The sequence below is a fragment of the Ischnura elegans genome, chromosome 3, assembly GCF_921293095.1.
Source record: "Ischnura elegans chromosome 3, ioIscEleg1.1, whole genome shotgun sequence".
NCBI lineage: Eukaryota > Metazoa > Arthropoda > Insecta > Odonata > Coenagrionidae > Ischnura > Ischnura elegans.
Genome location: NC_060248.1, coordinates 135,277,276 through 135,303,923, shown reverse-complemented (window position 1 = coordinate 135,303,923; position 26,648 = coordinate 135,277,276). Strand labels below are relative to the sequence as shown.

General features: G+C 37.6%; 1 protein-coding gene across 2 annotated transcripts in view; it reads left to right on the top strand.

The window, feature by feature from the left end:
• The window catches only part of LOC124156620 (cleavage and polyadenylation specificity factor subunit 1), a 153,741-nt gene that overhangs the window by 29,183 nt on the left and 97,910 nt on the right, over window positions 1–26,648 (top strand). For both annotated transcript variants that reach the window (XM_046531267.1, XM_046531266.1), the window contains exon 8: window positions 244–430. In XM_046531267.1, coding sequence (XP_046387223.1) covers window positions 244–430 — 187 coding nt within the window. The remainder of the gene's footprint in view (window positions 1–243; window positions 431–26,648) is intronic.

Below are 26,648 nucleotides of genomic sequence, written 5' to 3'. Positions count from 1 at the left end.
AAGATATTATTCTTGAGTGCCTTAGAGATTGAAATGCATTTCTTTGCCCTTTGACTATGCTCTCTCTGACCTTGGTTTCCCTCCACTTTAGCCTGTTTGAGTTTGTGTGTTTCTATGCGAGCAAGTGATAAGGTTGAGAGACTGTGATTGGTCAGCACAAATGAAGAGCTTAAATGCTACGCCCTTTCAAACAACTGCACATTAATTCTCAGTAATTTTGGTCTAAATTTGGTCCTTTTCCAGATGTGCCTGTGTGAAGAAGGCTACCTGTTCCTTGGTTCGCGTCTTGGTAATTCGCTTCTCCTGCGTTTCACGGAGAAAGAGTTGTCAACTGGAAGTGTTGATGGTGAAGCAAATACCCAAGTGTCAACAAAAAGTGCTGCCTCCAATGCAGAATCTGCAGGGAAGAAGAAAAGATTGGATACGCTGGGTTTGTAGCCATTTTCTTTCATCAACTCAGTGATCTGTTACTTTTTGGCATTTGGAGAACTCAGTCCAGCTCATGTGGGCACTCCTTATCCCTCTCTTTCAAAATCTTTTGACCCCTATATCCTGCCATGGCTCCTTGTCCTCAAAGTGTTTTCTCATTTGAGCCCACCAGAGTGGTTTTCTTTTATGTAACCATGCCTTCATCTTAAAACTGCATTTGCATGCTATCCTGAAAGCTGCCTCTCTGGGTGTGTGGCAAGGCACCCTAGCCATTTACTACAAAATAAAGATGGGGAAGAGGGTGCGAATGGATGTGCTTTTAACTATTAATCTCTCTAGCATTTATTTCCCTTTGTAGTTCGTAGGAAAACAGAATTCTCGAAACTACTGTTCAGTAAAATGTCAATCATATTTTATCATTTCTGTTGGACATAGATACAATTTAAGATGATGTTCTTTACGTTGCTGTTAATGATATCAGTTCTTATCTAAGACTAGCATGTTGCGTCCCAAGTCTTGAGTGCCTCCTAGCCCTAGCCTCCTAGCCTATTGAGTACAGTAGAATCCTGATTTAAGGTTTTTCAGCGGGGACAAAATTTAAAACACTAAATGCGGAAAAACACTAAATGAGGACCTGCCATTTTTTTCAGTTTTTAGGGCCTGTAATGATTGGAATGGCTTTTTATGAATAAAAAATATTATTTTAAGTAACTAAAAGGTGTTGCATGCAGCAACAAATTCATTGATTAAATGTTCTTTGCCCAATTAAGGTTGGATAATACTTTTCAGGAATCAGCTAAAAAAAATGGGTAGTAAAAATGCGTAATGAGAGGATGACTATTGTTGTACGGTGTTTATGATACAATGAACAACGTATGCATTGGAAAATGTTGGTGGATCTGATCTGTGGAAAGGGAAAATTAAGTGCATATTATGGAATCAGTTTCGTGAAGGTTTCTTCAAATAATATCCCGAAGGTTGATGCTTCAATGATTGGCCATGCTGATTATGTTGGACTACACCTACATGCCGCGGCATGAAGTTTTAATTCTGCATTTGAGCTTATTATTGTGTTGCCTCATTCATAATAAAGACCAATCAACAGGAAACCTCATCAGAAATTATGTCAAAGTTAATTAACCCATTTACGGCCAACGTTGCGAAAACGCAGCATTATTGAGAAATGCAAAAAAAAATGTTTCACTTGAATTTTATTTGCTTTTTTCGATAAAAATAAGTTTAAACTGATTTTTAGTGAGATTATTATGACATTTAATAAGTATTTCGATATTTATAAAATTACTCAAAATGTGTCAATTTTCGAGTCTCCTGTTAAGCAAGATAAATAATTTTTCCTAAGAGTAACTATTCCCTTTATTAAGTATTTTATTCGTCCATGTGGACGTAGAAATTTCAATTAATAGATATTAAAGCTTATATTTCGTCAGAGAGTGAACATTAAGCGAAAATCAGATCCGGAAAATAATGTTGCGTTTTCGCAACGTTGGCCGAATCCGGTATCGATAGGCAGTTATGCAACCCGCATTACCACATGCTTCCGTCTCATAGGATTTAGCCGTTTTTTCTGTCAGATATAATGCTACGCCTTTTTATGCCTCGTATTTGACAGATATCGTCATATTTGGTAATTAAAATTCTTAGATATCATATTTCCAATGACATGCTACATTATTTTACCTAAATCCAATATAAATTAGAGATGTATTACGGCTTGCAAGAAATGAGTCATAGTGAATATTTTTACAGAAGATAACATATTTTCCAGTTTTTAATTGGCATTTTTATATCAACAGATTGAATTATAAGAAATAATGACTATTTATGCATTACATGAAAGCATTTTGGGTGTAATGGAACACAAAACTTTGTACATTCAATCCGAATTAGTCCTTCCTTACTTCACGATTCAGCGATATCACCGACTTCCACAACAAGATATTGGGTGAAAGAAGACGATAAGGCGTAGATTTGGTTCGGAAATTATTGAACCAAAACATATTTAGATTAATAAAAAATAATCTACTGTTTTCAGACAATTCCTGTCTTGACAAAAATGAAAGATTTGTAAATAATGACCTCAATTTGACGACTTGAATTAAAAATTATTACAATTCGGAATATTTGCGCATAAATTTTGAAATAATGAGCAAATGGTACCTTACTTTGGTCACTACAGTGCATAAATGTTCTTTTAAAACAAGCTTTTTAGGTTTTGCTTTTAACTTTGGTGCTATGTTATTCAGACGGTTTTAGGGTTCAACCAGGCGATAGAACATTACTTCCATCGAAATTTAGGCTTGGAAGCAAGTGTTATTCTGAAATTTCTCAAGGTTATCCCTGATTCCTCGAATCATCGTATGTTTTTCGATAACTTCTTTTAATCTTGAAGACTATTTATTGTTTTGAAAGAGAAAGGATTATTTGTCACTGGAGCCATCCATGAAAATATAATGGAGGAGTGCCTGATAGAATATAATAAAACCATCGACGTGAAACCGAGAGGAACATGAAAACAAACATTTGATAAAGCCAAAGGTCTAAGTATTGTTCGCTGGAATGATAACTAGATTGTCCCCGTAGACAGCAATACAAGTTTTTCGCTTCCATTGGGCACAGGGAAAAGTTTCAGCAGAAAAAAGAAAATGCTATTTCACCTACTATTCTATGTTAATAAAAGAAAATACTATTCGTGTTATTGGGGAGTATAGTAAATACATGGGAGGTGTGGACCCACTTGATAATGCAAATTACCGCACTAGAATTCAGGGGAAAAAAGGTCCTAGCTTATCAACTTACTGGACAGCGTTTGCACTAACGCCAGGAGATTGTACAGGTTATGCAACGGCAGTAAATTTCACTGGTAGACTTCCAATCGTATCTAGCAGGGACGCATCTAAAAAGTGAAGTGAATCAGTCAGTAGATGACGTACCCCTATACAATTCGCGTCCTTAAACATAGACAAAGTTAGGCCGAGTAATTCATCGCGGATTCATGAAGCATGAAAGGACGAAATTTTATGTTCCATTGCACCCAAAGTGCTTGAGTATTTCATAACTAGCCATTAATTGTTGTAATTCAATCTGCAATGATAAAATTGAAGTCAATGAAAAAATGTGAAATACATGGTCTTCTGAGAAAATTTTCGCTTTCACTTATTTCTTTCAAACCGTAAACCATGCCTATTTTATAGTGGATTTAGGTCAAATAACAACACCATCTCATTGGAAACATAATATCTAAGGGTTTTATTTATCCAATATGACGATATTTGTCATACACGTGGCATAAAAAGGCATAGGATTATATCCGACAGTAAAAACAGCATATTCTTAGGAGACGGCAATTTATTGTAATGCGGGTTGCATAACTGCATACAGATACCGGATTCGGCCAACGTTGCGAAAACTCAACATTTTTTTTTACCATAAGCAAATTTTTTTGAAGGCCCATATTTTCAATTTATCTTATTTAGCATGTTATTAGGTAAAATGAAGAGAAAAAATTGTATATTTTCAAGTATTTCTTCACTCGGCCGGTAATGGGTTAAGTAACAGTGTAGGTAACAGTAGGTAATTGGCCAAAAGTTTGTCAGCACGATTCGAAAGGTTTATGGAAGTAAAAGTGCAGGTGAATAGATAACTATCGATATTTGTATCATTATTTCTGGGCTATAGCCCAGAAGTGGCAATTAAATCATTCTGGGCTAATCTTAGGTTTGAAACGTAAGCACAAATAGCTGGAGTTACATTTTGGTCCAGTCTAAGCAGTAATCTGACCTTCATTTCTTTAACAAAACGCACTTTTTATCTACGTAATTGTTCATCCGTAGAATTAATGTATTCAAAAGCAGAGTTCTGATTATATCAATGTTTCTACAAGTTATTTTCATTTCGCTGATAGAGATATGTCAGTCAGCTACATATTTGCTTGGTTGAGGTTTATGAATAGCATTTGTGAGGTATATCTCAAGATAATGTTATTGGAAACTTCGTTCGGATGTATGATCTTCTGATGGAAGTCTCTCGGGCTGGAATTCAAATGTTTGATTGTTAGATCAGACGATTACTTTTCATTCATTCGGTTTTAATATGTTTCTCATAGCATTTGTTAGCGCAATTTTAAAATTGGTTCGTCTTATATTTCTTCACAGTATAAGTTTATAGGTTTTCAAGGTACAAGTTTCTTATTATGGCTATCCATTAAGCAAGAAATCCCCGCGCATGGTGCTTTTCCAAAAAGTAATTCCAACTTGTGATTCGTAATAATGAGCTTATTTCATATCCGATTTTGAAAATATTTGCATCACTGTGTTTGGAATTAAATTACAAACATTTTGCATACCCAGACTATCGCTTTATCGAAAATTAATTTTCCATTCTTGAAATCCTAGCTTCAAAAATGAAAACACATAAAACAAAATGATGTCACAGGTCTGAGAATATGGCCGCCTGGTGTTTCAGTGCATCATTAATTTTGTAAATTTTAATAATTAATATCTCAATTAAAAAGTACCTCACTATTCTCAGACTCGAAATTTAGCCTTATTGGGGTTAAAATTTTTTTGAAAGATAACTTTCCAAAAACGTGCAAATACTCTATTCATGTAAAAGCCTTGTAAGCCTCTTTAGTCACTTGTAGCAGTTTTTGATGAATTGTGCAGCATTCATTTGTATCTTATTTAGTTCATGAGTTCTCGATTGTATCATCTTTGTGTGCCAGACCACGACCACCGAGAGACAAGGCCTGAGCGCTGAATTGTGACGTCACGAGTCGTAGGCGGACGGAGGGAATAGCGAAGACTGCCATTGATAGCGCCGATTGGAGGGGAATGCGTAAGAAAACCAAACGATATGTGAACAGACATTTCTCCGGCTACAATTTTCCTTATATAATATCATATGTACTTACATTTAAATGATGTTAAGAGTAAATGCCTACCTCGGGAAACATAATTGTTTCGAATGGACCAACGCCTTCGCCGAAAAATCTTCATTGAAGAGAAACAGCTTGCTTCCAAATGCATTCGAAACCTCGAGAATATCATTAAAAGTCTTATATTCACTAAAACATTTTTTACGCATCAGCAGTACTTATAACATAGAAGTCATAGGATTTTTACATCCTTCACGGGGCTTCTATTTTTTCAGCATCGCTGCATGAAACGATGATGAAATAAAAAAGTTATGTTCTTACACATGTGCAAGATTAGGATAAAACTAGATTGTGCTTCTGTTAAATTACATAGGGATTGTTTTGATTAGACCTATCTGCAAACTATAATTTCATGGCAATTTATGCACTTAATGGGGTGAATAGGGTGGTTTCCTTCATCAAAGAAAATGAAAGGCATTGATTGCGATTCGTTACCCACCATTAGTGTATTCATAATATACAAATTATTTTGTTTTAGAAATACCGGGTTAGACGAATGGCAATGGTCCATTTTTATCCTCATTTGAAAAGGGCCAGATTGGCGCCCATGCGATGCCACTCCACGTGACGTCACAGGGACCTAGTTTCTATACGAGAAGATAGGAGTTATACGTCGTCTGAGGTTACCATTGCATGCATGAGGCGCAGAGCTCAGGGAAACATGTCTTAACAATCACTTATTAAAACTGGCTAAGGTCGGAAAGTTTTCCTCGTTTGATAAGTTATTAATAATCCTTATTTAAGCCAAGCGCTACCAGCCAGCAGGGTACTAGGCTAGCCGCTAGCAGCCTGCGTCGTATCAGCGCTAAGCCTCGCCTCAAGGTCACCTCGCAGGGCGGGAGGGGGAACCAGAAATACGTCACGCGGAGAGACTTCCCGACATTCATACTTAAGCGTCGCGTTTTCGCGCGCTTGAAAATTTTCACTTTTCATTTAATCGCGAAAAATAGATATCGTCATTTAAAAATCTAAAAGCGTGAAATACATACTCCAGGAGTAATAATCTTTCGATTTGGGCAATAAAAAAATAATAGGAAACCACCCTATTGTAACCTTTTAAGAAACGGTGACTAGGATTTGCTACTTTAAAGTACCTGGGGAAATTATTTTTAATGGAAAAATACCATGTCCTACCTGATAACACAGAAATGTAGCATATAATGCATTCAGTTGGGAAAATAATAGTTTTTCTTATTGATCCAGTTGTTGCGAATACATTTAAACATATGGACAGAGTCAAGCCTTTAGAGTAATAGTCAAGTATGATGAGAATGATGTGGATATACTATACTCAGCCTTGATGGATTGGTGAAGAGAGATACTGCCTTCCTGTTGGTGGATTTGTTTTCACTTATAACGCAAACCACATCCAGACCAACTTTTTCGAGACCAATGATGACTTTCTTCAGAATATCTTTTAGAACGCAGGCTGACAGAGTACTCACAGGCAAAATATGGACAACATCTTTAAATGAATATAGAAAGTTCTCTACCGCGAACACATGAGCACTAGAAGCTAAACCGCTGGAGTTATGCAGGTTCTACTATACATCAGCCCTTGTAGTCAAGAAGGGGTTTCAAATGAACTTCATCCTTCATATGGGTGATATAGCGCTAGTGGCTCTGCAATGAGATACTCGGTGCTTTACGTAAGATAGAAACCCATGCTCATTAATTGGACCAACTTTAAAAGAAGAGCAGAGCCTTTTGATAGTAACTGGATGTGGGAAAACCAAATTACCAGAATTGAGAACAAATTTATGAACTTCAGGAGATACTAACAAAATATTGCAGAAAATACAAATATGTCACAGATGCACCTTACTTACCTTCTTTTCTTGAACCTACTTACCTTTTTTCTGGAACAAGGGACATTTTTGATTTGATAAAGTTATTCAAAGATTAATTTACATAGTCTTTAATTTTGCATTCTTCCAATAAAGCTACAATATCGCTATAAATATTTACATTATTTGTGGAGTTTTTAAATTCTATCCAACACATCATAGGTACTTTTCATACATGAAAGAGGCTTGAAAAAGTGGAGAGAATTTGCCTATTGCTTTTAATTCCCTTCTTCAGTGGTATACTTTGATATTATTATGAATTTATATAATGAGTAAGTAATAAGAGGTGGTGCGCATTCTTCCAAACGCTTTAATATTATAGCACACGGCTTCACGACCACATCCCAAAATGCTGAATACTTATTCATCTTCACCAGAGAATTTACGCTCCACCGAAAGAGCTTTCTGAGTTTCTAGCTTTTTCTAAGCCTTATATGCTTCCTGAGTTTTCAAACTATCAGCTAAAGCAGCTTCCACAGTCGCACTTTCAAGACACTGTTCCCTCATTGATGGCGCATCCCTGGTCTGCTCTGAAGTGGTAAGGTACCCAGGGCAATCAGGGAAGATCCATGGCATGGCACAATCCCTCAGTTTTGGGCTGATCAATGGTACAGCCAGCAGTTTTCCTGACTTCTCATCGAAGTAGGAGCTTTAATGAAGCACATCTTCACACAGAAAATGCCGGATACATGCCTTAAAAATAGAGATAATTTTATTGGTAGACGGAAAATCAACTGTATTTCAAGTGAGGAATACCTTCGTTTACCTTAAGGGAGTAGTAAACAAGACTTCAATAATTCGCTTTGCACACAATGGTAGTTAGATTAACAATATTTGATCTGAAATACCAACTTAGACATGAGCCATATTTATCTCGCTTGTTGGTAGCCCATTTATTCATCCCGAGCGTTTCACATGTTTCCATAATTTATTAACTACTGAAGAATCATTCATTTAATACTCTCGAAGACTTTAAGATTTCACTCTCTACACAATCGTTCTCAGATTAACACGATTAGTTAGTACATATTTCCTATGTAAGAACTACTTAATGCAAAAAAATCTTCTTTTCTAAAACAGTAATACTACCCTATGCATGCGTAAACATACAAATAATGTAAAATGCCATCGTAGGCATGGGTCATATTTATTACACAAGTAGGTATCCCATTTATTCACCCCGAGTGTTTCTCATGTTTCCACAATTACCTAATAGCAAAAACTATTCATAACACCCTCAAAAAATCAAGTTCTTCTTAATAACCGCACCTTAGAACACGAGGATAAGCGCCGTATTCTATTTAGCGTTGATATGCGAGAATTCCAAAGACATTTAAGTACTGTGAAATAATTAAAACCATTAATTATTCAAGCTATAACGCAAATAATATTGAAATCAACCTGCAAATACACTCGAGAGTAGAATTGTTTCAAGAAGCCAATAACAATTCGTCTACCGGTCAATGCTTGTATCAAATATCTTTTTAATTCACTTTTAATGACGATCAACATTTACATATGTAACAATAATGCATTATACTAACATTTCCCTGAATAATCACGCCTTCCAAATAGAAAGAAAAAGATAAAAACTCACCTTGGAATATTTTGTCAGCTGGAAGTCTTTTCTTGGAATGGCAAGGTTCGTTTCCTCTTCGTCTCTTCGTCCATAGGAAATTTGAAAACGCACACTTTCGTTTCCTCCGTGTATTTTCCTTTGCACAGAGGCACACAAAACTAGTACACCATTTCTTGAACACTTATATTCAATACTGTTGCCCACAAAACCATCGCAAAAGCTTTCAAACTCCAAATAACTTAGCGTTAAACAACCCAATCACCATTTTCACCGCAATGGCTTATAAATATAAACAACTGCAAGCATTGTCGGAAGGTGTGGTTGATAACCTACGGCTCGTGACGTCAGACAATTAGAAGGCATCAGCGCTCAGGCCTTGTCTCTCGGTGGTCGTGGCCAGACCCCCTCTGCCTGTCTCATATTTTAGGTGAAACTTGGCATGAGCAGAGTGTGATTTGTCTTTCGCTTTTTCATCTGAATATTGTCTCACAGCATACGTGACGCTTAATCCTAGCTTCAAATACTTAACATTCCCTGGTCCCTCCCTCTTGCTCAGATATATACTTTCATAGTTTTTGCCTAAATGGCTACCTGTTCCCAAGGTCTCTCAGTCATTCATTGCTCTCTCAATGGCTTCATATGTATATCCCCTTAGTCAATTATTTTTTTATTTTCTTATGCTTACCCCCCGAACCATAAAGGAATACAAGAAATGCTAGTCGTTATTTCCTTTAAGTACTTCCTTTTTATTTGTAAAAAGGCTGTTGTCCTAACACCCCCTGCCACACGCCTTGTAGGCAGCTTGCGGGGTTATTATGTAGATGTAGATTTTTAGTTTCTAACGTTTTCCCCTCCTATTCTATCCTCTGTGAAAGTGAATCATGGGGCTAAATATGGAATTCATAAATGAATAAGGATGAGTCGGTTCCTACATTTTTTCGGTTCTCTGTACCGGTCTGGTTCTTCCCCATCGGTTCTCGGTTCTCGATACTCAGTTCCAAGGATGAACTCTTATTATCTGAATTAATGGCAAATTTAAATGAACAACCGCAAGAAGTGAATGAAAATACAGTTGAGGACCTCAAATCCAGAAAGCTTGGGACCGAAGGGCTTCTGGATTTCTGGTTTTTCTGGATTTCTGGTCTTCATAGTATATTTAGTAAATTAATTAATTAATACGTGTGCTCAGGCTCTTGTACTTGATATTTGATATCCTTATGTGTCCCTGACAAGGTTCTAAGCATATGTCCATAGCATGTGCTAACTTCCTACTCATCCCAGAACAAGGCTTGGAGAGTGGTGCCACGAGGTGGCAAGTCAAAACACTATGCAGAGGAATTTTCAAATGTTCTGGATTTCGGGTTTTGCGGGTTTCCGAATTCCGGATTTGAGGTCCTCAACTGTAACTTCATTGAAGGTGTAAATTAGCAGGAAAGCTCTGTAAAAAAAAAGAAACTTAAGATAATCTCCACAATTTTATTTGCCAAGTAATAAAGTTAAACAACACGTTGTTAAAGAATGTATGATCGACCAATATGTCACATTACATCAGAGAGCCACTAGTTCTTTCTCCAGGTTTTGATTTTAAAAAATTCAACATTTTACCCTATCTGGGTCTTATCTATTATTTTTTTTTGACAGAATTATTGCCATGAACAGGCATTCACTGAAAACAGTAGTGGTCGATATTGATTTTGAAGGGCTACGCGGAAGATGCTTGGATACACAGTAGGGCGGATCGCAAAAATCGATTTTTTTCAAATCCATCTGGCCCAATGAAAAAAAGTTGTGGGACCGATCAAAAATAAGGCCTGAAAAATTTGAGACCTGTACGTGAACCCCTGACCCTCGCTCAAATGCAATTTAGGGGGGGAGGGTCAAAATTCGAAAAATACAATATTTTATGGTCATTCCCTATAGATTTTGCCGAGTTACTGCCCTACAAGGGCAAAAATTTCGTGCATTTTGACGTATCTGCCACCGTTTAGCCACAAAATGCCTAATTTGAGTCCGCGTCCGCGAAGAAAATATTCCAACGCCCACGCAGCGTCGCGGATACCAGTGCCGCAGGCCGATCCCTTCCCCTCCACGCTCACTTCTCCCCCTCCCACGCCTCTAATGCAGCAAAATTCATCCCGCGCATGCTGCTAGGAGGTCGTTTATCTTTGATAATATAAATCAGAAGATGGTAGAAGGTAAAAAGCGATGCGTAGTGAGACGACTTGTCCCTTATTTGGCGCCTCGTCGGCGTTAAACAAATCGATGTTACCAACTTTTAGAGAAGTTATGAAATAATTTTAGACCTGCGCACGCAGGAAAGGAGACTACTGTCTTGAAGACGCCTCTCGAGTGGCTATGAAGGTTTGGGAACTCAGGTTATGCATTTCTATTCCGGTATTGTCCGACAGCTGTGACTAAATTGATGAATAAGGGTGAAGGCCGCCGGCGTACCCTCCCCGCTCTAGAAGGTAAAAAGCGATGCGTAGTGAGACGACTTGTCCCTTATTTGGCGCCTCGTCGGCGTTAAACAAATCGATGTTACCAACTTTTAGACATTTGATGAAATAACTTTAGACCTGCGCACGCAGGAAAGGAGACTACGGTCTATGAAGACGCCTCTCGAGTGGCTATGAAGGTGTGCGAACTATGGTGACGCGCTTCTCTTCCATTATGAATGTGACTAAATGGATTTAGCGGTACCACAGGAAGTACTAAAACTTACGGAAAATTGTAATAGGCCAAAAGTGGGTTTTATTGAAGTATAAGACTCAAACAATTTTAAAGGAACATTTTAAATTATGCGATATTTTTGCGTGTAAATGCATGGAGGAGCATAAGGTTCCTCCAATGAGAAGTATTTTGAGAGACAATCTGACGAAAAGAAAGATGATGGCTGCTGGATTGAACCCTAAAGAAACTCGGCAACTGAGGAAAAAATGGAATCAAAGGAGAGTGTTGAGTCGACATCGTCAATTCTTGTACGGGAAAATAGTATCAAAAATTTTCTTCATCAATTCATCCGAAGAAAATTAAACTGGCGAGAAATTAGCCGATTTGTATCTCTACTTTCCTCATGAAATAAACATTAAGGACTATAACCTCAAATTGGAACTTCTTCGGGGAAAATGCGTCTGCCAACTGTGATAGAGGTATATGCAAGAACCAAGCAACAGCAATGCGCGTTCCCGCAACCTTATCTAACGCAAAAGTCATAACTTCGTAAGATACATCAAAGCTAGTGTACCAGAATTACTTACGTATACAGAAAAAGATGCTAATTCCTGTAAATAAGAAAAGAGGGGTGTCATCAAAGGGTTCCATTTAATTGGAATGAAAGACTATACTCTTGTCTGATGAAAAAAGGCAAGAGGACTTATCAATACAACTTTAGAGGGGAATGTGTGGTGTTAGTTGAAGAAACAGTGTCCCACTTTTGGAGGTTTGCCTCCCCCGTCGGAGGATTAGCAAAAGTTATAAAATCTGCGATTATCGATTCCTTTCCGAGTGAAAATTAGATACACAGAATTAAAAAGGATTTGATTATGATGGTACCAAGCGAATACCACCCAAAAAGGAGGCATCATCCCTTTGCTATAAGCATAATTTCAAAGTTGAAATTATGCTTATAGCAAAGGGATGATGCCTCCTTTTTGGGTGGTATTCGCTTGGTACCATCATAATCAAATCCTTTTTAATTCTGTGTATCTAATTTTCACTCGGAAAGGAATCGATAATCGCAGATTTTATAACTTTTGCTAATCCTCCGACGGGGGAGGCAAACCTCCAAAAGTGGGACACTGTTTCTTCAACTAACACCACACATTCCCCTCTAAAGTTGTATTGATAAGTCCTCTTGCCTTTTTTCATCAGACAAGAGTATAGTCTTTCATTCCAATTAAATGGAACCCTTTGATGACACCCCTCTTTTCTTATTTACAGGAATTAGCATCTTTTTCTGTATACGTAAGTAATTCTGGTACACTAGCTTTGATGTATCTTACGAAGTTATGACTTTTGCGTTAGATAAGGTTGCGGGAACGCGCATTGCTGTTGCTTGGTTCTTGCATATACCTCTATCACAGTTGGCAGACGCATTTTCCCCGAAGAAGTTCCAATTTGAGGTTATAGTCCTTAATGTTTATTTCATGAGGAAAGTAGAGATACAAATCGGCTAATTTCTCGCCAGTTTAATTTTCTTCGGATGAATTGATGAAGAAAATTTTTGATACTATTTTCCCGTACAAGAATTGACGATGTCGACTCAACACTCTCCTTTGATTCCATTTTTTCCTCAGTTGCCGAGTTTCTTTAGGGTTCAATCCAGCAGCCATCATCTTTCTTTTCGTCAGATTGTCTCTCAAAATACTTCTCATTGGAGGAACCTTATGCTCCTCCATGCATTTACACGCAAAAATATCGCATAATTTAAAATGTTCCTTTAAAATTGTTTGAGTCTTATACTTCAATAAAACCCACTTTTGGCCTATTACAATTTTCCGTAAGTTTTAGTACTTCCTGTGGTACCGCTAAATCCATTTAGTCACATTCATAATGGAAGAGAAGCGCGTCACCATAGTTCGCACACCTTCATAGCCACTCGAGAGGCGTCTTCATAGACCGTAGTCTCCTTTCCTGCGTGCGCAGGTCTAAAGTTATTTCATCAAATGTCTAAAAGTTGGTAACATCGATTTGTTTAACGCCGACGAGGCGCCAAATAAGGGACAAGTCGTCTCACTACGCATCGCTTTTTACCTTCTAGAGCGGGGAGGGTACGCCGGCGGCCTTCACCCTTATTCATCAATTTAGTCACAGCTGTCGGACAATACCGGAATAGAAATGCATAACCTGAGTTCCCAAACCTTCATAGCCACTCGAGAGGCGTCTTCAAGACAGTAGTCTCCTTTCCTGCGTGCGCAGGTCTAAAATTATTTCATAACTTCTCTAAAAGTTGGTAACATCGATTTGTTTAACGCCGACGAGGCGCCAAATAAGGGACAAGTCGTCTCACTACGCATCGCTTTTTACCTTCTACCATCTTCTGATTTATATTATCAAAGATAAACGACCTCCTAGCAGCATGCGCGGGATGAATTTTGCTGCATTAGAGGCGTGGGAGGGGGAGAAGTGAGCGTGGAGGGGAAGGGATCGGCCTGCGGCTCTGGTATCCGCGACGCTGCGTGGGCGTTGGAATATTTTCTTCGCGGACGCGGACTCAAATTAGGCATTTTGTGGCTAAACGGTGGCAGATACGTCAAAATGCACGAAATTTTTGCCCTTGTAGGGCAGTAACTCGGCAAAATCTATAGGGAATGACCATAAAATATTGTATTTTTCGAATTTTGACCCTCCCCCCCTAAATTGCATTTGAGCGAGGGTCAGGGGTTCACGTACAGGTCTCAAATTTTTCAGGCCTTATTTTTGATCGGTCCCACAACTTTTTTTCATTGGGCCAGATGGATTTGAAAAAAATCGATTTTTGCGATCCGCCCTAATACACAGTTTACATATGTACTGCATAGCATCAGGATCAACAGTGAAACTCCCCCAACATCTGATGGCATCATCCGTTAATTTGTTGTAACTTGTCAGTCAGTTCAGAATATGTATATTGTATTCTACGATGTAGCTTAAACTGTTACTTTAATTGACAACTTGTTCGCATCATTTACTGTCACAATTGTTATAATCTCAATAATAAACTGTTCAACAAGCCAGTAGAGCGACACCATCGATAAACTTAGCGGCCGTGAGTTAACGCAAAATTGTAATGCAGTGTTGCATTCTGCAGGATAACCATGCTTTTCAATGCCTTGCATTGGTTTATCAACGTACGAACATACTCTTGGAATCCATCTTGCTCGCATGTCGAAGAATTACTGTATATATTCATGATTCAATCATAAGACCACTTTCGTAATAATGTACTTTGCATTAATGTACTTCGAATCCAAATTCATGGAAGAAATTGAATCTGAATCCAAAATTTTCAATCGATGCTTTTGTGAATGCAACGTCCCATGAGAGGGAGTAGAAACAGTTCCAACCCTCTCTTCGCATATGCCGTTGCACTACGATGCTTGTACTACTCACGAACAATTTTTTACAAAAGCTCTCGTAGAAGTATTGCCATAGAGTTTCAGCCATGGAAAATTTTAAAGCAAAACACGACAGGCACATATCGTGAATCTTCCCAAGAGATTGGACAACAATCGGGGGAATCTCAGCACCGTAAGATAATAACCACGGCATAGATTTCACAAAATCACCCCCGGCCCTACATCAGCCCATGCCTCCGTAATTTTTTTTTCCTTTCCGAGAACCCACAGGCCATAAATCACTTGCCTCAAAGGAAAATATCAAGTTATGCGGGAACAATTGAAACTTGTTTCATCCCTGACCCGTCTCACCAATTGACCTTGCTCGGTCTCCCAGCTTCAATTCTCCCAGTTTCCCAAGCCTGAATGCTAGGTGAGCCACCTACTCAGGGTTCCCACTCAACCGTGAAAACCTTAAAACCGTGAATTAGCCGTGAATTTCGTCTACTGTGAAAAAACCTGGAAAAAGCCGTGAATTTCGTCCTAAAACCTTAAAAATCTCTCAATCTTGATAATAATACCTTCCCAGAAATTTTCAACTTCGTTCGTGGCGAGCGCACTTCTATTCATTGTGGCGAGCATCGTCGCATGGGTCAGAAAAGCGTGGGAACGAATGTTGCCTGAAGAAAAAAAAACATCTTTTCCCAGCGCAGGCCTTTTCTCTCCCCCCTCCTGAAATATGACACCACTTCTCATCAGCTTGTTTACTTTCCTCGACTGGCTTGGTTTCCCCTCCCTCGGTCACTGCTTAGTCCCCTTCCACCCAATTAGGCTTCCCACTGGCTGCAGCGACCACTTTCAAAACTAAATCTAGATGGCATTTGTTTCGAAAAATTTGAACGTTTATTCAACACCCTCAAACCTGTGATTGGAAGACCGCTAACCTGGACAACCTGCTATGCGCTGTGGACACTACGCTCCTTGCGTTTGAACAGGGCGACAGCGAGCTTTCGGCGTGACGTTACTAATTCTCGAGCATTGCGGCCTGAAAACGAGAGAAGATTTCCGCTTATGGCAACACAGCATTACACGATCTTCGCATGCGTCGACCTGGGCCTTGCCAGTTTTACGTCGCAATCGGAAAGTTTGTGTAGAAATATTTGACGAGTGATAAAGTAAAGTGAAAGTGAAAATAACATGTTTCAGCAGGTATTTATTATGTCTTTATATATGTATTTCAAACCAAGTGAATTATAATGTACCTATTTGCACCTATCCAAGACAAGTTTTTTTTTCCTCCTAACTCCTGCAGAAAAGAGGGTTCGTCTTACAATCGAATGCAAAATTCTCGACGTCAATCGGGTTGCATAATTTTCGTTGGAAAAAATTATGGATACCTGAGGTTGCAACCTAATATATATAGCTATACAGCGAAAAATGAACGTCAAAAATACCTGAACGGTAATTTAGCTTATTTAATTTTGTGTTAAAGTGAAAAACTATTGCCATTTTAGGCAGCAGGTAAAGCGTGCGTGCCAGTCAATCGCCGGGTGCACTTCTGCCGTGTCCGCGAGATCGCCTGCTTTCCCCCTGGGTTCGGCTCCATTCAAGTTAGAGCTTGATCAACTTACAAAATGTTTGTGTGATTGATTACAATTTACCTAAATTTTAACCAGAGGCGGATCCAGGATTTCTTTCTGGGGAGTGGGGAGCACAAGCAAAGCCGTATCCAGGATTCTGTTCTGGGGGGGCACAAGGATACCTCATGATACAAAACGAGCGCAATGATAATGTGACCGTATTCAAAGCCTTGCATATTTTTTAAGTGTCTGGCGGGTATGTGCCCCCGTGCCCCTCCCTAGATCCGCCTAGGATCGTAACGTTAAAGCCTCAATGCCGTCGCGGTATAAACTGCTACAATGTCGTTCCATTTTTCCCAGAACAACAGTATGAATGGAACATGATTTGCCTCTGATTAGAGAGATCGATTCAGTTTTGGTTTCAGAGTATTACGGTAGCAGAGAAGTCATTACACTGCCGCTTTCAAAAGAAAAGTTATACGGTGGAACCTCGATCTATCGTTCCCGCATTGATCGTTCGCCGTTTCATATCCAAAATAAAGTTCCTTATAGACAATGTAATTTTTTCCCGCATCTATCGTTCCCCGAAGTATCGTTTCTTGCATTGATCGTTTGAAGATCGTGGTTCCGACGCATAATTTTCCCGCATCCATCGTTTGACGAAAATGAGACGAAATAAATACAATGTGTAATTTTTGGCTATTAACGAAAAGCATATAGTTGGAATCTTCCCCAAGAGATGGAACTACCATTGGGAGAAGCTCAGTGCCGTGGGAAAGTAACATTAGCGCATTTCCCAAGATCCGTTATCCCCCTCCATTCAGCATTCGCCTCCCCCCTTCTGACGCTTTCCTCTTCTTCAAAATAAAAGAAGGCCCCAGCTCGCGCAGGGATTGTATTACGAAGACCTTAGCTTCGAAAAAAATATCGAGTTACACGAGAACAATAGAAACGTGTTTCGCGCTCCCCCCTCTTCTCACCCACTGACCTTTTTCAGCCTAACTCCTTCAAAGTTCCCAGTTCCTGGAGGTCAACTGCTGCATGAGTCCCCTATTAGCCCAAAAGGTATCTAACAATGATATTCAGCAATTGCTATTATGCTTTTATTAGATTGAAATGTTAGTAATTTGCACGTAATTAAAAGAAAAACGAGACCAAACGCGACGTATTTTAAGCAAGGAAATAGATGAAAAAATACGATGGTGATTTTTGGCGAAATGCGATATCGTCGTAGCTGAGCTTCTCGGCAGTTAATTCGGCATTTTGTCCCGGAAACATGATATCAGGTTGTTATCAGTTATCAATTTACGAGCTATACTATAAGTCTCACTTGTCAGAGTTACTGACGAAGGGATATCTTCTCAGGATTTTTGTTTCTCCCTACTAACAATCCGAATTCATCTGCTCATCTGGCGCTACGATAGTTAGAAAAGAATGGGTATTTTTAGGGTGAAAAATTTGATGGCGCAGTCATATGGTCACGCTTCGCCCTATGCAGTATGCTCTGCGTACCCCCATACGCGATAGCATCAGTTCCGAACTTCACCTCGTACGAGTGGTTCCCTACTTTCCAGGGTGGCTGGACTTCGAACCACCGAGTGTTTTCCATGTGGGTTTAATAAAGTCAGGTTTCATTTTCACTAGTTTAATTTTATTCATCTTCGGACCTTGGCCACTCCGAAGAAACTATTGAGAACTTTAACAGATGGACTGAAAATAATTGAACACGAAGAAAAGAATCCGGGCTGGATGCGCGTGAATATTGCAGAGCGCCTTGGGTTGTCCGCTAGCACATGACGGTATGGGTGGGGGTAGAGTGAGCTACCTGGAGAAAACAAGTGGAGATATGAAGGCGAAGATCCAGATGAGCGTGCCACTGACAATTAACGCAACATTGTTCACGCTTTACACACTACCTCAATTATATTAAAAATATATTCATTAGACAGGAACAATTCAAGTAATAGACTATTTTTGGCCTTCGTCATCCATCTCACAACCAGTCACTGTGCCGGCGAATGCGGTTGTTTTAGGCACAACATGCACATTGCTCTCGTGAATACGTGTACTGGAAATGGTGTTTGATGGATAAGAATTTTTACATCAGACTGAAATCCATGATAGCAGTGTAAATTTTCGGAGAGCAAACATTTTTTTAGTGAGGTGGCGTTTTCCTTCAGAATTTTGAAAGAGATATGGGTCGAATCAACAATATGACCTATGTGTCTTGATAAAGTACTACTATTCCTGTTATTATCTAAAATATTGTTTGAAACCTATAATTACTCGCCAAAATCTTGCGTTTCCTGGGACATAGGCAACCTAGCAAAAAATAAAGCATTGATCTTTTTTCCACATTCATTTTATAATCGTAACGTTATTAGGAAAAAAAATTTTTCCCCTAGTGGAGTTCCAAAAAAGGAGGGTAGTCTTAGAATCGTGTTCGTCTTAGATTTGAGCTGATACGGTGTATGAAATTGTTTTTCGATTTATTATGTTTTATAAACAATTTTCATAAAATATTTTCCGTTAAATAAGAAAGAATCAATTTATTATATTCTAGAAACAATTTAAATAAAATATTTTCCGTTAAATAAAAATATTGGGGTGGGGGAAATTCGGTTACTGTGCAGTAATAACAACGTGCGCAAAAAACAATCTCTCATTGTCAGCGAGGAATTAAAAAAGAACCTCGAGTGTCCGGACGGAAGAATGTCCGAAGGGTATTCGGCGTCCGGGCAAGAGCGCGGTTGGGCTGGTCCTTTAGTCGGCCCTGAATTTTGCAAACGATAGATCACGTCATAACAGATATCACTTTTCATTGCGGCGTTAACATTCACAGCGTTTGCCGCGTACGTTAATTTTCTGTTGATATAGGGCCAGTGATTTTCTTATTGTTGGCTTATTAATGGACCGTGAATTTAGCGAAATTGTGACCGTGAAAACCTTAAAAAACCGTGGAAACGTGAAAAATAACCGTGAAAACCTGGAAAAAGCCGTGAATTTCATTATTCAGGTAGAGTGGGAACCCTGCTACTGAGCCCGAAGGTATCTCGATAGCTTTCAATAATTGTATGATACGCACGAGGTTCAAAAAAGAAAGAGATCTAACGCAATGCATATCTGACAGCATTTAAGTTTTTTAAGATCTAATTGATTGACACCGTGATTCATAGTTACAACAAGGCTACTAATATTAAAAATAGTCCAAGCAGCACAATTTTGGAAGAAACAAGCGTAGCATGAGCACATTCAAACAAGGCAAGACGGACTGGAAACTTCAGGAAACTGTGTACATCACATTGCTACGCCTTCGCTTTGAAGGCAACAACGTCACATGCAAGATCGGACATGTTCTTCCCTAGCTCCTTCGCTCATAGCCTCGTTGCTTGAAAGACGGAGGGAGCACGCTCCTTCCCTTGACCTCTCCTTCTGCGCTCTTCACTTATAAGCATTTCCGATTTCTTCTATCTGCCTTTTAGTCCAACAATGTACACACTCGTTTGATTTTTTTAAACAGCAGGTTGTGTTACCAATATAATTTTCAATTGCAATAACCCTTGTAATAGCGTCTGAAGATGATTTTTTTGAAAAATCAGGCCCTTAGCGTAATGGAAATTACTCGGCAAGACAGATGTTGACTATTGACCTGGTATTGTCCTTCAAAACTACACGTTTCTCTACGTTTGATAAGCAATTACTATTTGCAGTATAAATGCCGCGGTATGCCCACTCGTAGCAGGTAGCAGTAAATTTAGCGCACCCTGCGGAGCAAAATACCCCATGCAATCTTTTCCATGTTCACCTCTGACGTACCGACGTGACGGCGTGGCTTATAAGTAAGAAAAGCAAACAGGAGCATTTTAAAAATACTTCACTAAGGGAGAAACTCCCCTGCCTGCTGCTTGTTTTTGACTTAGGGTTTCAGATGACTGACTCATGCTGAAAACCAAGGCCACTCAGTTCCTCTTGAGCTTGCGACCGGGGAAAGGGAGGAGGAGAAGATAATAAGGTTGTGTAAGAGACTCACGCCCATTTTCAGCTGCAATTTCTGGGAAGAAAGGTGCGCCTCTTACACGCACTTATACGGTATTACTATTTATATAAATATGGTTTCCCAAGGCTATTTTTTTTTTATTATTAATATATAATTTTTTTTATTTATTACAATGATAAAAAAAAAATAATACATTTGATAGTTAAAAAGTTTTTCAAACAATAGTTCCATACCTATAAAATACTAACCATTCGCTAACATCCATTCAAATAAGTAGTCACATTGCATAGCATATTACAAAATTTTTTAAAAATGTTACAAAATATAAAATATTATCTGAAAAATATGAAATTGTCATTATATAATTCAATTCAGTTAAGTATATCTTCCAATAAAACATTTAAGTTCTCTAAATATTTACATTTGAATGAAGACTACATTATTTTTGCATTTTAATGGTCCTGCTAAGCATTAAGCTTATCAGCAAGTTCCATTATTATATTTACTCTTACAAAACATTTATTAAGTTTTTACACACAGACAATATACATTTACCCCATCATACATATGAGCACTAAAGTATTCCTAAATTCCCTAGCCACATAGTAGTATTACATTATGACACTCAAAAACATATCTAAGAAAATTATAAGACATCAGTTTTACGATCTCTCCAGTAGGTGCTTTTTTAGTTTACTTTTTAATTCCCTAATAGATTTTATTCTCTTCAAGTTATATGGTGACTCGTTCATTGCCATTGGGATTTTAGTATTCATTACACCTTTACCATAGTTGTTATTATATTTCGGTTCATAGTAATGAGTAAGATTTCTCATTTCCATGGAGTGGTTGTAATCTTTATGAATCTTTAATGTATTGTTGAAATAATTATTAATTACTAACACATAAATGTACAGGTTAGTAACCTTTAGTATACCGAGTTCTTCATACAAAGATTTATTATGTTCAGGAGAACCCTTGAGGGATATACCTGCATTCTTATGATTTGTTGTTGATTCAATCCCTGCTTGAATTAATTTGAGAATTTTTTTTTGAGTTTTTAACAGAGTGTCCTGATAGTATTGTGCAGTACTTCCCCAAATGGTAATTCCGTAGCGTAATATTGATTCAACCAGTACGTGATATATCATAACCTTTGTTTTTGTTGAGACTAGGGTATTAATTTGATACATCTGGTAATTAATTTTCCTTAGTTTACTGTTCATTTTAACTACATATGTGTCTATCAAATTTCAAATACTGATCAATAATTATACCTAAGTATTTGTAATGTGAAACTTGTTCCAGAGGAGTGCAGTTACATGTGCTACAAAGGCCCTTTTTATGTAAACATTTATGGTCATGCAAATAGAGTTTAATGGGAGTAATCTTAAATCCTTTATTAATAATTTGCATTACTTTTGTTTTATTAGGGTTTATTGTTAGGTCATGATCGTGAGACCATACAGCTATGTTTTTCAGATCTTCTTGCATGTACTTTACTGCCTGAGAGTAATCTTTATGGTTTGTTATTAGAACCACATCATCTGCATAAAGCAAAATTTTACCGTACTTAATGGCTTTAAATATTCCATTCACATAAATGTTAAACAATATAGGTCCCAGTATTGATCCCTGAGGTACTCCATATTGAGTAATCATGAAATTACTCTGTACATTATTAATCTTGACTGCTATTTTCCTGTTTGACAAATAGCTTTTAAACCAATCTAAAACATTTCCTCTTATTCCAAATTCTTGAAGATCCTGTAATAGGATCTCATGATTTACAGTATCGAATGCTTTTTTATAATCAATGAAAGAAACAATTACATGCTTGTTCTTGTCTAGACAAGAGTTCATAATGTCAGCAAAAGTTTCTACAGCTTCTCTTGTACCCTTATGTTTCTGAAAACCATACTGATTTTTATTTATAAGTCTGTATTTAGAGATAAAGTTAGTTAAATGAACAGCTACATATTTTTCAAGGACTTTGCTGAGAGCTGACAAGATTGATATAGGTTTATAATTGTTCTGGTGAGTGAAAGTGCCATCCTTATATATTGGTCTAATTAAGGCTAATTTCATACCTTGTGGAACAGTACCTTCATTAACACTATATTTTACAAGAGCGGTCAAAACTGGTATTAAAGCCTTTTGACTTTTTATATCCTTAATTCTAATTTTATCTTCTCCACAGGCCTCGTTTTTTAACTTTGTAATAATATTAGCAATATCAGAATTGGTAGGTTCTGGTAGATGCATACTATTTATCATTGATTCTGGATAGGACTTCCATAGCTTATTTGAACATTTAATTTTTAAATTATTTATGCCATGTGTATAATTAGATACAAATTCATTACATACACTACTAATGTCTTTATCCTTACAAAGGTGTTTTATTATCATGTCATCATTATTTTTATTGACTTGTTTACTCCTGATAATTAATAATAATAATTAGTGATGGGTCGATTCCAAAATTTTATCGATTCCGATCCCGATTCCGATTCTGACATTTCGATTCCGATTCTACCGATACCGATTCCATCGATTCTGATGCCATAGGCTCCAAGAAAAATATCACTTAATTCCAGGCAACAAGAAAACCACTTTTTAAAATATTACTCTGTGAAAGAGTCAGTCAAACAAAAGCATCTTTCATATCATCACTATGTAATTAAAATATAATAGCTAAATTTCAAAACAGAATATAGGTACCTGAAAAGTGATGTTACATGATAGGTATTACTTTAGAGTATTAGCACTCATGTTTAAATTTAAAATAAAAGTATCTCCTTTAATAATTATCTTTTATTGATAATATCTTATCATTATCAATAATGTCTCACAAATTTTGTCTCCTTTTACAGACTTTAAATTTTTGCTCAGAAAGCCTGTTGCATTTTACATCACATACTTTTCCTGCAGAACTAAATGTCTTTCGCTGAACACAGTGGATGGTGGTATGGCAAGAAACCTCTTCGCTAATACTTTCAGCCTAGGGTAGGAGACACAAGTCTTCCAGTATTTCCCAGGGAAGGAATTTGGTGGTGCATTCATCTATGATAAATAAGCTTCCACTTCAGCTTCAACAGTGTTTGCTATGGTGACTTTGGGTACTTTCCAAATGCATCACTGTATCTTGCAAGATACTATATACCTGTCACAGGCTCCCTAGTCTGCATTTGCTCCTTTGGAATATAAAAGGGATTTCCAAGTAGCACTTTTTGATCTCGAGTCGAGTTGAAAATTACTCGCAAGTATCAAGTCGAGTATGATAATTTCTGAACCAGGCAATACAGCAATGCATACTACAATATATTCTACTCCAATTTTCTATGATGAATGTCTAGCCTAATGTAAGAAGGAAAATATAATGAGGATCGTTGATGTCAGAAGTAGGAGATGAATGAAAATTAATTTGTCTTCAACTGTTAAAATTGAAATTAATTAACCCCAAGTAATATGTCGACAATATATATGTATCCAAACTACAAGGGAGAGCCCTGAGTATAGTAATTTTCGCAGCTATAATAAAGATTACATACTAAGTACATATATGAATAGTGTAATATTTGGCCCTTTCAAATTCTCAAGCAGAAAATCCAATTATTCTACATGCTCAGCCAGCAGGTTTTGACATCTCCATGTTACAGTATTACTGTCTGCAGAAAATTGGCTTTCGCTGTGTGACTGGGCAAGTACTTTCCTACCAAAATTGCAAGATTTTGGAGACTTTGGAATTTTTATTAAAAATTATATCAACGATTTATTTGGACCTTGAATCTTCATGGAATTCAAGTGGACAAAGCGAACGAACTATAGAACTAAACTTTAGTTTTGTAGAGCCAAAAAAATTCTATACTTCTCACATCATTTAATCAGCGTTAAAACCTCTTGCTTTTTTTAAGTTCAAGAAAGAAACTAAATGCTACAAATGAATATCACATCGGACGGACGCAGTAATAAAAAAGGCTAAAAGATGCCTTGTGATATGAAAACTCCCCCTTCCGCGCGACTCACCTCAGCGAAGGTGGAAAGGGAAAAAGGGTATCAGTTGTTGCCTTTCGTGGAAACTGTTCATTTTTCTCTCTCTTAAGCATGGTGACTTAATTTCTTCACTTTACTTCAATACCCGAGCCATATTTCTTATGCGTGGGATGGTTCCGAAAAATATCCAATCCTTAGTATTTTCTTTCGAGTAATGCGCTAAATGGCCAAGTCGATCTATACATAATCATTTTTAACATCCTCATTTTAGTGTTTTAAGTCAATTAAGACGATTATCCATGCTTTACATGACGATTTTCGAGACTAATATTTTTAAAAACTTGAAAAATCGGCCTCAGTTACCGAGCCTCAGAGGTCCGCGGCGTGTAGGTCAGCCTTGACGCGCGATTGAAAAATCGCTCTTATTTCCTTCGTCGCAAACTTTCTTTTCAAGATTTCTACTTAGTAATCTTTAAAAAACTGTACTTTATATTGTGGTTCAAATTTTCCGAGTTATATTTTTCGTAAACGAAAGATAATGTCTACTTTATGTCAAATTTCACGTGAAAAACGGGTCGGCCATTTTGCGTTGTAAAACCAGACAGATGAGAGCCAAAATCTTCAAAAGTCATTGAAAATACAAGAAAAGCACCATGTCAAAGGAATATTGCGTTTTTTTATCCCATTAAACTCATCCAACGCAAAACCACCTGGATAAATTCAAAGATTTTTTGAGGAAAAACGATATGTCGCGTGGCATTGAAAAATTGGTCATGTTTGGGCCACTGTATCTCACTAAAGGGTCGTATTTATGTAAAACGGCATATAAATCTATATCTGGTAATAATTTATGAGTATTTACGCTAAGTTTCAAGTCTCTATCCCCAAAAAGGTCATTTTGGACTTCATTCCAGCTTTTTCCGATTTCGGACCAGTGCGCGCCAGGTAGGAAGACGATCGGCCGCCGCGGCTGCCGTAAAGGTATTCGGCGCCCATGTCGACAACTAGTGTATTCGGCAAGCTGAAACTATCAGGCCAAGGCATTAGGATGACTTATCGGCTTTAAAAACTGCATTAAAACACGAGTTTCATGATAGCACTTCCTGACGGCAGATCGCTAGGCCTACTATACTCGAAAGCTCATAACCTTAACTACTCGACTCGACATTCGTAATGCTACTCGAAACGCTCGAGTCGAGTACCAACTACTCGACTCGACTTGAATTTTCGAGTACTCGCACATCCCAGGAAGATATGTGTTTTATTATCACGATTACGAGGCGCGAAAATTCAAATGAATTTTGGAAACGTGGTCGTATATTTTGTGGTTTGAAGTACTACTGGAATCGGAATCGATTTTTCACCTTGGCAAGTACTCGTTTTCGATTCCGGTTCTTGGCCGAGAATCGAGGAATCGAACCGACCCATCACTAATAATAATAATAATTTTATTTGCCAGCAGACACAATACACTGATAAGAACAGGGCATGTATATAAGGCACTTCAAAACTAAAAGTACAAACCCAATCATCGATATTTACTCAATTTGTTGTAAAACACACATATTCATCTATACTATAAAAACATTGATCAATTGGAAATGAGAATACTGCTTTTTTAAATTGAGGCAGTCTCCTTTCATTCTTAATAATCATGGGTAAGTTATTATAGGTTTTTGCACACATTGCCCTTGGTCCACTTGTGTCAAAGATAAGTTAGATGGTTGGACATGCACATCATTACATCTCCTAGTTTTGTACGAGTGATATTTATCATTCAATAAAAAATCAACCATTTGCTTTTAACATACACTACACAATAATATAAATACACACATGGGATTGGAAGTATCTTTAAGTCTTTAAAAAGTGGTCGGCAATGAGCTCGATAGTGTTGAATGCACATGGTCCTTATCATTTTCTTCTGTATTCAAAAAACACTTATTAGTGAGAATGAAGATCCCCATATTATTATTCCATAAGTTATTCTAGAGTAAAAGAGACCAAAATATAAGGTTTTTAAGACAGTTAAGCTTAGTATATGTTTTAGAACAGATAAAAGATAAAATACAGAATTCAGTTTTTTACATAAGTGAGAAATATGCACATCCCACTTGAGGTGGGAGTCAAAGTAGATACCTAGGAATTTATGTTGATCTACTAACATGAAATCATTATTTATAAACTGAATGGAACTAATGTCAGAAGAGTTAATAGGAATATATCGATGG